This window comes from Physeter macrocephalus, chromosome 19, assembly GCF_002837175.3.
Source record: "Physeter macrocephalus isolate SW-GA chromosome 19, ASM283717v5, whole genome shotgun sequence".
In the NCBI taxonomy this organism is placed as follows: domain Eukaryota; kingdom Metazoa; phylum Chordata; class Mammalia; order Artiodactyla; family Physeteridae; genus Physeter; species Physeter macrocephalus.
In genome coordinates, this window is record NC_041232.1 from 8,915,446 (window position 1) to 8,926,772 (window position 11,327).

The 11,327-nt window shown below is 50.5% G+C and overlaps 1 protein-coding gene across 4 annotated transcripts in view; it reads right to left on the bottom strand.

Annotated features, from left to right (window-relative positions):
* The window catches only part of ACACB (acetyl-CoA carboxylase beta), a 62,665-nt gene extending 51,396 nt beyond the window's left edge, over positions 1-11,269 (bottom strand). For 2 of the 4 annotated variants that reach the window (XM_028479894.2, XM_028479895.2), the window contains exons 1-7: positions 10,777-11,248; positions 10,575-10,678; positions 9,449-9,530; positions 6,555-6,700; positions 5,251-5,401; positions 3,826-3,960; positions 1,154-1,300 (exon numbers count right to left, since the gene is read on the bottom strand). In XM_028479894.2, the coding sequence (XP_028335695.1) occupies positions 1,154-1,300; positions 3,826-3,960; positions 5,251-5,401; positions 6,555-6,700; positions 9,449-9,530; positions 10,575-10,678; positions 10,777-10,923 (912 nt within the window). In that variant the 5' untranslated portion in view covers positions 10,924-11,248. Of the gene's footprint in view, positions 1-1,153; positions 1,301-3,825; positions 3,961-5,250; positions 5,402-6,554; positions 6,701-9,448; positions 9,531-10,574; positions 10,679-10,776 lie in introns of all 4 variants that reach the window. The other 2 variants (XM_028479897.2, XM_028479896.2) reach the window with 1 other exon arrangement.
* Positions 11,270-11,327: the final 58 nt, after the last annotated feature.

The window sequence follows — 11,327 nt, forward strand, 5'->3', positions numbered from 1 at the left end:
GCAAACTCAGGCAGACTGCAGTTGAGGAAACTGAAACACAGAGAGGTTACTTAAGTTACCCAAAGTCACCCAGCTAGTAGGAAGCAAAGCCAGGATGCAAACTCAGGCAGACTCCAGTTGAGGAAACTGAAACACAGAGAGGTTAATTAAGTTACCCAAAGTCACCCAGCTAGTAGGAAACAAAGCCAGGATGCAAACTCAGGCAGACTCAGAGAGTCTTAACAGCTGCACTGCACTGCTTCCGGCTCACCCGGAAGCAGAACTGTTGATGGTCTTTGAATGGGGAGGATAATGGCACCAACCCCATAACGTGGTTGTAAAGTTTAAAAATGAAACCATGCACACACAGGCAAGTGCAAAGACTAAAAAAAATGTTGTAATTCTAGCAATTAAGCAGCATAACCTAGGGGCTAAGTGCATGGACTCTGAAGCTAGAGGGCCAGGGTTCAAGTCCCCTCTTTGCCTCTTCATGGGTGAAACCAGGCAAATTTTGTAGCCTCTCTGTGCCTCAGTTTCCTCACCTGTAAAATGGAAATAATAATAATAACCTCCTAGATTGTTGGGACGGTGAAATGACTTAATAAGGTTCAAGTACTTAGAGTAGTAGATGGCACATAGCATGTACAGGACAAGGGCTGAGTTATTACTATGACCACCATCACTGTGATTGGCTTTTCTGGGATGGAATGTGATGTAGCACAATTTTATAGTTACTGATGTTGAGTGTAGCAGCATGGGTCTTTCACGGAGGTCTGCAAATTTGAGGACCTGTTTCTCTACAGACAATGGGATCCTGGGATGATAAACAGAGTTGTGTTTCTGGACAAAGCCCCTTCCTTGCTGTCTCTTTAAGAGGGTGACCCACATCGACGCCTTTCTTAACGTACTATGTGAACATTCTCAGTGTTGAGCTGAACCCAACCCCAAAAAGCAATGTCACCTTTACAACAGTTTATAATCAGAGAGAAACATACACTGATGTTTAAAATGAAACTGAGGAATTTCCTGAGAATGGGTCCTTGATAGAAACAACAGAGGATGAATCATTTTCTCATTTCTTACCTCAGTAAAGATCTCTGGGATCTTCTGGCTCTTCATACGGACCTATGCACGCGTGTGTGAGATACACACCTACCCTGCACACGTGACCCACCTTGATGCTAAAAATAGGCTCCGGCAGACAGTAGCCCTTCATGATGTTCCTCAGATTTTCCAGGACACCGTGAAAAACCTGGTGCAGTTTCTCTCCGAGGATGGGCAGCGTTGGTTGGGAGGGGAGCTCTCCCGTGAATGGCTCAGCCTGATGAGACACCACAGGAGTCAGAGGTCAAGGCCACTGTGGTCTCTGAATGAGACATACAAGCCAAGGGCCGAGGCAGAGCTACCAACACACAATATACACAATACACATAATGTGGTTATCATGAAGCCTGCGGGGGAGGGGGGAACAGAAGTAAACATTGTATTGGAAAGTTAAAATTGCTACATTCACACCCCTGTGTGAGGTTCCCAAATCTTCCCCTTTACAAATGTCAGAGTCAATTATGTACCCCAAATAATTTTGGAGGGTGTCAGATGTGATTTTTAAGGGGGAACAGAAGAAAACATTGTATTGGAAAGTTAAAATTGTGAGGTTCCCAAATCTTCCCCTTTACAAATGTCAGAGTCAATTATGTACCCCAAATAATTTTGGAGGGTGTCAGATGTGATTTTTAAAAAAATGTTCACATGTTGAGATCTGGGTAAGTCACTGTGGCTTCTACATGAGTTAACTTGAATTTCAGGCTAACTAGAGCAGCCAGTTTGTAGCCAATCAAACATACATTGTATACCTGCTTTAATTATTAAAGGAAAGGGCGCACTGACCAGAAGTAAAGAATGTCCAGGTTAAAAATAAAGATGAAATGCCTCCCTTCCTGGATGCCAATGCTGGTACTCCTTTGATGATAAGATTCCCTTACCAGGTGCCAAGGCCATATGGACTCGCTGTGTACGTGCTGATCTGTTCTGTTTGTGTGTGTATGTTTTGAAACCTTGAAGGAATGTATCCCTGACTTGTCTCATGTTCTTTGTTCTGACAAGACATAAAACTGTGCTGAAAAAAATGCTCCTTGGGAGCAGTTCCCCAGAGTTATCTGAAAGGTTGTCTTTCGGGCTACGGTCCTCAGTTTGGTTCAAATAAAACTCTTTTCTGGGCTTCCCTGGTGGCGCAGTGGTTGGGAATCTGCCTGCCAATGCAGGGGACACGGGTTCGAGCCCTGGTCTGGGAAGATCCCACATGCCGCGGAGCAGCTAAGCCCGTGCGCCACAACTACTGAGCCTGCGCTCCACAACGGGAGAGGCCGCGACAGTGAGAGGCCCGCGCGCCGTGGTGAAGAGTGGCCCCTGCTCGCCGCAACTGGAGAAAGCCCTCGCACAGAAACGAAGACCCAACACAGCCAAAAATTAATTAATTAATTTTAAAAAAACCCAAAAAACCTCTTTTCTATTCCTATTAAAGACTGTTTATTATTTTTGTCTACAGATGTTTTTGTTTTGCTTTGCTTTCAAACCAAGATCATCTTCCTGTTTTTTTTCTATTTATTTCAGTCTCACTCGAACCCCAAAGATGAATGCCTAGCAGGGTGTAAATTTAGGAAACTCTCATGCAAGTGTACGTGCTTTTCGTAAATCATAAACATTTAGCCTTAAAGGATCGCCAAATAAAAAGCTCCCCAAAGGGGCAACACTGACTTAATGTATCCATTCGTCTGTTAATTTATTCTACAAATATCCGCTCAACACCAACTGTGTGAGGCACTGGGACCCAGGAGCTGGGACACGCTATTCTGCTGGCCCAGAACCCTCAGCTTCCGGTCCCTCGACTCCACTCCCAACCCTGCAGGCTCCTCTCACCCTTGAAGATTAACCAGACTGTTTCCTTTCTCCACAATCTGCTGCTGGCTTCTCCACCTGGGCCCTCACAGCCAGCAGCCAAGGGCAGCCCCTCTGACTGCACTTACTGAGCCGAATTACAAAGGCTTATCTGCCCGTCTTTCTCACAGGCATCTGTGAGCCTCCTGACCTGTGGCTGGGAGCTGTCTCAAGAACCTAGCCCGGGAAATGTTTGCTAAAAGGAATCACAAAGCAGGCACAGACCTTCCTGGTGATCTAACAAAGCTCAGTCTATTTCTAGCTTTGGGAATCCTCTAAAAAGAATAATGAAAAGAAGGAGAGGAAAACAAATGAAACTAACAGAATAGTCTGAAGAAAAGAGTCGATTTTTTTTTTTTAAATGCTTTTCTAGCTTTTCTTTTTTCCTGGGCATATACACTAATTATTGTAGAGAAAACAAAATTACATGCATAAATGGCGAGCCACCTCCCCGCAGGCCTGGCTTACTCTAGGAGGGTAAGTCATGTCAGGTCACGGAGACATGACAGCTCTATATAACGCACTGGGCGGGGTGGGGGGGGTGACGTTTGCGTCAAAGTTCACAGGAAGAACCCTTCCCCTGTAAGCGTCTGGGGGAAGGTTCTTCCAGGCAGAGAGAGCTGGCCCCAGGGGGACAGGTCTGGAGCATTCGATTAAGGGAGGGGTAGTGGGAAAGGAGATGAAGCCAGGGAAGAAAGCGGGGCACAGCTCGGGGTGGGGGGTCCTGGAGATCATCGGAAACGCACGGCTTTTATTCTAAGTGGGATGGGAAGCTGCTGAGAAGGAAGCGAGCACAGGCAGGCACACTCCTACGCCCGTCGTGCTGGCTGCTGGGGGCAGGTGGTGGCGGCAGGAGAGCCGGGGCCACAAGCCTGTCTGGCTCACGGGGTAGCTGTGCCGGGTGCCACATACCGGGTGCACTTTAGAAGGGTCGTCGAGCTCCAGCCTGGCCACCACACAGCCTGCTTCCAACACAGCCCCTGGGCGCTTGACATACTTCACCCGGCCACTCTCCTGCACATTCAGGGTCGTGATCATCTTCATCACCTGTTTTGCAGAGAGAAGAAATTAGATGGAGCCCACTAGGACTGGCCTGTGTCACTCCAAACTAGTAACTCTGGAGCAGGGACCGTGTCATTTACATTGAATGACTCCGTGGGCAGAGTTCAAGCGGAGGGTAGAGAGGGAACCAGCATTTACACAATCTGTTGTGTACCAGGCACAGCGCTGGGCATAAATTTTTTCCATCTGCAAAGCCAGCCAGGGAGGCAGGTGTTCATTGTGCCCATTTTACAGACATGGAAACTGAGCTTTATTTCCAAAGGAAGGCCTCTTAGAAATACAGATGAATCGTATGATGTAGGGTGACTGACACACACATTCCTAAAATGCGGTGCATTTCGTGACCAGCTCCGGTTTTTAAAGGCAGTGAGAAAACCCTCTGGGGAATGAAGGACATGACTGCAGTTCAGTCATCAGCCCCTTGAACTGGTCTGAGAGTCTGGCCGTGTGGACGTGATGAGTTTTGTTATCATGTGTGGGCTGCAGACCGACAGGACTGTCCCACCCTTTGCTCAGAAGTTCACAGCTTGGACACCCAAGTCAGCCAGGCCTGGGATGGAACCCCTGCTCCCACCCAAAACTCTGTGATCTCCAGCACGTGCCTTCCCCTCTCTGAGCCTCAGTTTCCCCAACAGTAAAATGGGAGGAAATGACAGTCTTGCCTCACAGGGCGCTGATAAGGATGAAGCAGGATGGCACATAGTAGGAGGCCGACAAGCGTCAGCTACTACCGTTGCTATATTTTCATTACAAAAATCACTATTTTCCTGGGCAGCAGAGAATGGAGGCCGGGTTTGAATCCCGGCTTGGTGTGACCTTGAGTGAGTTCCTTAGCCTGCTTGGGCCCCGTGTCTTCATGTGCAAAATGGGAGTCCCATTGGTGTCCAACTTATATGATTGCTGGGAAGATTAAAGAAGGTAATTAAAGACAGAGAAAATGCTTAGCATTAGTGCCTGCCACGTGGGAAGTGCTTTGCTTCCGTTGGCTTATCACTTTTTAACTGTCCGCATCATGATCATTCATCGGTTCTTACTCACTCCTGGGGAGGTATACATTTTTGAGATTTTTTTTCCCTTTGGATATTGCAGGGAATTGGGGCTGAGCTCCCCACACATGGCTCTCTTAGGAATCTGCAGATGACAGCCCGGGTGAGAGGGGAGGTCTGTTGGCTTAGGTGAAGCAGCATTGGCAGATGGCCCTCCCTGGGGGAGGGGGTGAAAGGGAGACCTGGCTGCAGCCCTAACCCTCTCCCAGGGGGCCAGCTCTGCGGTCACCTCTATCTCAGCATAGCTGCCCCCAGCCTCGATGTGGCCCCCGTCCTCCACCAAGTACTGTATCAGCTTCCCCGCCGAAGGGGCTCTCAGGACCGTGGGATCATTCTCCTTCTCAAACACACACGTCTTGTTGCCGATGGTGATTCGGTAACTGGAGAGAGAAGGAGTGGGGAGGTGGTGGGGAGACTGGGGAGGACCATCGACCCAGGTGCCCGAGTCAGGGTTTCGACAGCATCTTCCCTTCCTAAAGGCAGCCATGAGCATCACCCTGTGTGTGGTTTGAGGGACTTACTCCATTTTTCCCAAATGGTAGCATTTGACAGTTACTGCAGAGACTTTGGGAGTGAGCTGGGTGGGACCCTTTACTGGCTGAAAACTAGTTCCTTTTCCTGACATAATTCCAACAGGCCTTGGTATAGAGAAAGCAATCAATCACTATTATTCAGTAAATACTGACCCACTGAAAGCCTTCACCTTAGAACTGGGAAGAGCATGCCCCATGGATGGAGCTTATAATCATCTTGAATATCCTTGGCAGATAGAACATGAGTTAAAAAGAGGTAAAAAAACACCGATCCGGGATGAATCTAGTCCACCTTCTTCCATCGGGGATTCGGAAGGGAATCTAACTGGAGCTTTTTCAGGCACGGGGCCTCTGGAACCCCACTCCTCCCCATCTTATCCTCTTCGTCGGGGGGGGGTCTTTGCTGCCTTTCCGTGGGGGTGGGCGGGTCTGTGTTTCATCATGTGAGCTCAGGGTGGTCAGACACGCTGGACCAGGAGGACACGCGACGCCCCTGTGCAAAGTGCTTCCGGATCATCCGGTCCTCCACCCATCCAGACACAGAGCAAGCTTTCCTGCCGCCATCTGCTTGTTCGATGTGTCTCCTCCCCGACAGACTCCATGAGTCATGACCACGGCTGTATCCTAACACCTAGCCCGGCATCTGGTGTAAGCAGATGCTCAATAAATAGCCTCTTCCATAATCGGATGGCCTCATCTTCTCCAAGCCTTGATCTGATGGGCGTGGACACTGCAGCTCAGACCCGGAGCCTCTGGCACTCAGCGCACACCTTGCAGGCCGTGGAGCTGGGAGTCACGTCCCATTCGGCTCTGAATCCTCCCAAGTCACTAGAATAGGGCCTCCTGGGAGCCTCCCATAAATGCCTGCCAGCTGCATGGAATTCCAGCCAAGACATTAACCTCTCCAGGAGCCCCAGAATGTTCCAGAGAAGGTGCCTTAGCTAAGACCCTCAGACCTAAAGGGGAGAGCTGGCTCTGTGTGCCCTCCACGACCACACACCTGTCGACCTCCTCCTTCAGGTACGTGGTGTAGCTGCTGCCACTGTAGGACAGCAGCAGCCCCCCGTCGTTCAGCCGGTGGGCGTCGATCTCGATGTGACAGCCATTCATGATCAGGACGAACATGGTTGGAGACTGCCGGGCCACCTGTGGGGACAGTTCAATGTCCCCACCTGAAATGAGGATGCCTGCTTGGCCCTGTGCCCCCAGAGCACTGCCTGGCCCCCCGACCACAAGCAAAGGCTGGTGTCCACGGCGGGAGTGCTGGGGTGGACACCTCACCTCTCGAGGCCCAGCCCTCACTCACCCCAAGGGAGCAGCGACAGGGAGGGAGCCCGGGGCCAGTGAGCCACACCTGCCCTATGGGTGGGCTAGTGGTTGCCGGCCGCAGGTGTAGTCCCAGGCCGGACATCACTGTCCACTGTGTGCCCTTGAGGGCTGGGGGCTTTCTTCTGATCCTGTCTTCAAGCAGGGTTGCCCTGGGAGCCAGGGAGATGGGGGTCTTGCTCTGGGTGAAGCAGACCTGGGGCCTCCATCAGTGGCCTGGACATGGACTAGGGCTCTGCCCCGCTAGACCTGGCCCTGCCCAGGGGCACACACTGGATCTGGGACACTGGAAGGAGACATATACGGCCAGGCCCTGGCCTCGGCTCTGCATTTCAATCTGAAATACCAGCCCCACCTGGACCTCAGTTCAAAGTATGTGCTCTCTTCTCAGAAAACTAGCACCCTAAAGAGCCCCCAACCTCTAAAATATATATATAGTGACAAAAGATGGCAAGAAATAGAGGAATATTTATTGCCACATTATTTTTGGTAATGGGAAAACCTAGAATCAGACGAGCTCTCCAACAGTGGGTGCTGCCATGGAATGTTCTAGACCTGCACTGTCAAATATGGTAGCCCCTAGCCAGACGTTCAAATGTAAGTTAATTAAAATTGAATGAAAGGTAAAATTCAGCTCCTCAGTTACACTCGCCACATTTCAAGTGCTCCATAGCCCCAGGTGGCCCATACTGGACAGAGCAGATTTAGAACATATCCATACCTGCGGAAAGTTCTATTGGACCGTGCTGCAGACTCTAAACTGATGTTAAGGAAAACTTGCTAATAACGGGGGGAAACTATAGGCCGTGATAATATCAAAGCAGTAAAAACATTTGCACTATGATCTTAACTTTATAAAATCAATGCATAAGGAAAAAAATAACTGAAAAGAGGTCTGCTAAAACGTCTGAACCCGGGCCACAGCAGTGAAAGGGCAGAATCCCAACCACTAGACCACCAGGGAACTCCCCCATGGTGGACTGTTTTTCTGACGCTTCATGCTTGTTTGCTGTTTTGAAATTTTCTGCAACGAGCATGTGTCATATTTAAAATCAAGTTGAGGGGACCCAGGCCCCCAAAGGTAGCCAGGAAGCATCAGGGGCAAAAGGGAAGAGATTTTACACACGTTACGTGGCTAACACACTCGTTTGGCTGAACGAAGCCTGAAAATCTCCCAAGTTGGAAGTTCAATGTGTGCTCAGCAATGTTAAAAATCAAGTAAGAGGGGCTTCCCTGGTGGCGCAGTGGTTGGGAGTCCGCCTGCCGATGCAGGGGACACGGGTTCGTGCCCCGGTCCGGGAAGATCCCACATGCCGCGGAGCAGATGGGCCCGTGGGCCATGGCCGCTGAGCCTGCGCGTCCGGAGCCTGTGCTCCGCAACGGGAGAGGCCACAGTGGTGAGAGGCCCGCGTACCGCAGTGCTCCGCAGCGGGAGAGGCCACAGCAGTGAGAGGCCTGCGTCTGCGTACCGCGAAAAAAAAAAAAAAAAAAAAAAAATCAAGTAAGAGAAAATAAAAATTCTGTTGCCTTTTCCACGGAATATGAGGCTGGGAAGTGCTAGGGAGGCCCTGGCTTCCCGGGGACTCATCGCTCCCGAAGGCCACCCCGACTTGGACCCGGGGGGCTCACCCTGTGCTCGTACATCTCCAATATTCTTTGATACTCTGCTGAATTGGCCTGGGACGGCTCAGGACGGGTAACTAGATACCTCCAACAGAGAAGAGCAACCCTGACATGCTCCAGGGATGCCGGTGACAGACCCAGAAGCCGTCGGAAATCCACACATTGATTCTCGGCGCAGAGACGCTGGACAAAGCCAGTCTCACAGCCCTGGGAAATGCACCCAGACGCTCTGCTCTTGAGCAATGGTCCGGCTCACGCTTTGTAAGGGGTTGAATTATGTCCCCCCAAATTCATGTCCTCCCTGGAACCTCAGCTTGTGACCTTAATGGAAATAGGGTCTTTGCAGATGTAGTTAGTTAAGGAGGGGTTGTGCTGGATTAGGCTGAACCCTAAATCCAGTCTGACTGGTGTTCTTGTAAGAGAAGAGACCCAGAGAGACAGGCACAGAAGGATGAGGATGTTAAGACAAACAGACAGACACAGGCACACTCAGAGAAGGTGGCCGTACAAAGCCAGAGACTGGTAGAGACTGGAGTGACAACCTACAAGCTAAGGAACACCAAGGACCGCCCACAACTACCAGAAGCTAGGAATGCATGGTCCCTGGGAGCCTTCAAAGAGACCATGGCCCAGCCAACACCTTGACTTTGGACTTCTGGCCTCCAGAACTAAGAGACTATAAATTTCTGTTGTTTGAAGTGACACCAGTTTATGGGACTTCATTACGGCAGCCACGGGAAACCAATACACTCTCTAACGTGCCTTGTGTGTGTGGCTCAAGCCTACGGGTTCTAGAATCCAAAGACCTTAGATTTCAAGGTCACGGGACTGCACGGGGAGTCCTGGGACCAAGCATGAGAAAATCCACTGCAGGGATGGCCCATGGCAGAACTAAAACTCCCTTGAGCCACCAGAGTGTGGGAGACATCTAATAGGGACCTTTACCTTGAGGATGTACTTAACGCCTCCATAGATTAATTCTACATCCACAATGTTCAGCAGAGAGTCTGCGGGGAGGACCTGGCCCCTGAGAGAGAAGACAGACCTGTGGTCAGTTTGGGAGTGGCCAAGAACTCCGCGGCCATCCATCCCCTGGATATGAAAAACCACCCACTCTTTGCCTCTTCTAACTATCAACACACCTGATTGATAAAAGGCAAGGAATGGAGAGTCCCAAGGAACCTGACATCCCTTAGAACTTAAGGAAACTGCTCTTGCTACAGGATGTGACATTTCAAAAGGGCTCCTCTAAGAAGCAATAACCATATTGCTTCCTCTTGAAAAAATTCCTTACGTGGGACTTCTGCCACCTGCTTATGAAAGAAACAAATGCACGGATTCTGATTCTATTACCATTCAAAAGCATATTATCCAAGTGCTAAGACCTTTCGCCCTTCCAGTTCCCTTTCAGTACTTTCCTTTGCCTACCACAGTGGTTTCCAATGTGGGGTTTGCCTCTACCCCGAGGACATCCGGCAATATCTGGAGACATACTTGATTGTCCTGACTTCCAGGGGGAGAGGGGATGCTATGGATGGGACCAGGGATACTGCTAACTTCCTACCCTGTCCCACAGGACAGCCCTCACCACAAAAGACGACCCAGCCCAAAAGGTCAGCGGTGCTGAGGTTGGGAAACCCTGGTCTATCCGAAGAGGGAGCTCCTGGCCACTTCCACAGGGTCCATTTCACTGGTCACCTGATTCAGGTGAGGGTCTGGGAAAGAACCATTTGTAGAGGTGACCTATAACCCGCTTTGCTTCTCAAATCCACCGCCTCCTCTCTGAACTCCTCAGTGTCACGACGTACCCTGCACAGGTCAGCGCAAGGAAGCACACTGCTGTCTGTGGGATGATGGCTGCCTTGGCCTTGAGCATCCCTCCCCTCCCGCCCCCCACCCAGCCTCTTCTAGGGCAGCCCAGGTCTATCCAAGGAATTCTACAGAGGCAAGCACGTAGGAGAGGTTCACTAATTGCTTGGTGATGGATTTACACCCAAATAAAGCATGTTTCTGCCTTACTTGCCATCAACACATATCCCAAGAGGGGAAAGGAAGTACCCACGGGCCCCACCTTTCCAGCGAGTGTAAGAAATCTGTCATGCAGGTCCTGAACATCGAGTCGGCCACGTTCAAGGCTCCGCACACCACCCCGAGCATGATATCCGGCTTCTCGGCCTGGGAGAGACTCTGCACGTCAGTATCCACAGTGACCAAAGCCACGGGGAGCCAGCAGGGCTCCAGGACCCCCAGGGGAGACACGTGCAGCTCCCCACCTGCACTTTCTCGGCGATGAGATTATCCAACCAGCTGGTGTCAATGTCGTTGTTCTGGAAGCTCTCGGTCTCCAGGAGATTGGTGAGATATTCCACGGTGGTCCTGAAGTCACCCCGGATGGACAGTTCCTTCAAAGCCACCACCATGTTCCTTGAGGGGAAGGCACACGGATTGTTTTCCCAATTAACGTACGCATCATCAAGAGTTCTGGAGTGGTTTCCCGGGAGTCAGGACCGCACAGAAGTTTAGGGAGGGCCCTGAGCCAGACGGCTTGGGACAATGTCAGCTCCAGCATTGACTGGTACAGCAAATCTTGGGCCAGTGACTTAACTGCCTGGGCCTCAGTTTCCTCATCTGGAAGATGGGGGAATAACCCTGCCTTCACACAGATGCTTGGGGATTAAAATGAGACAGTCTGCATAAAGCACATGGTCACTGATCAATAAAACTTAACTGCTATGAAATGATTTATTACAGTGATTATAACTGCTATTAACCATGCCAGTTGCTCTGACTCCCTCTCCCGCTGGACCTATCAAAATCCCCCAGT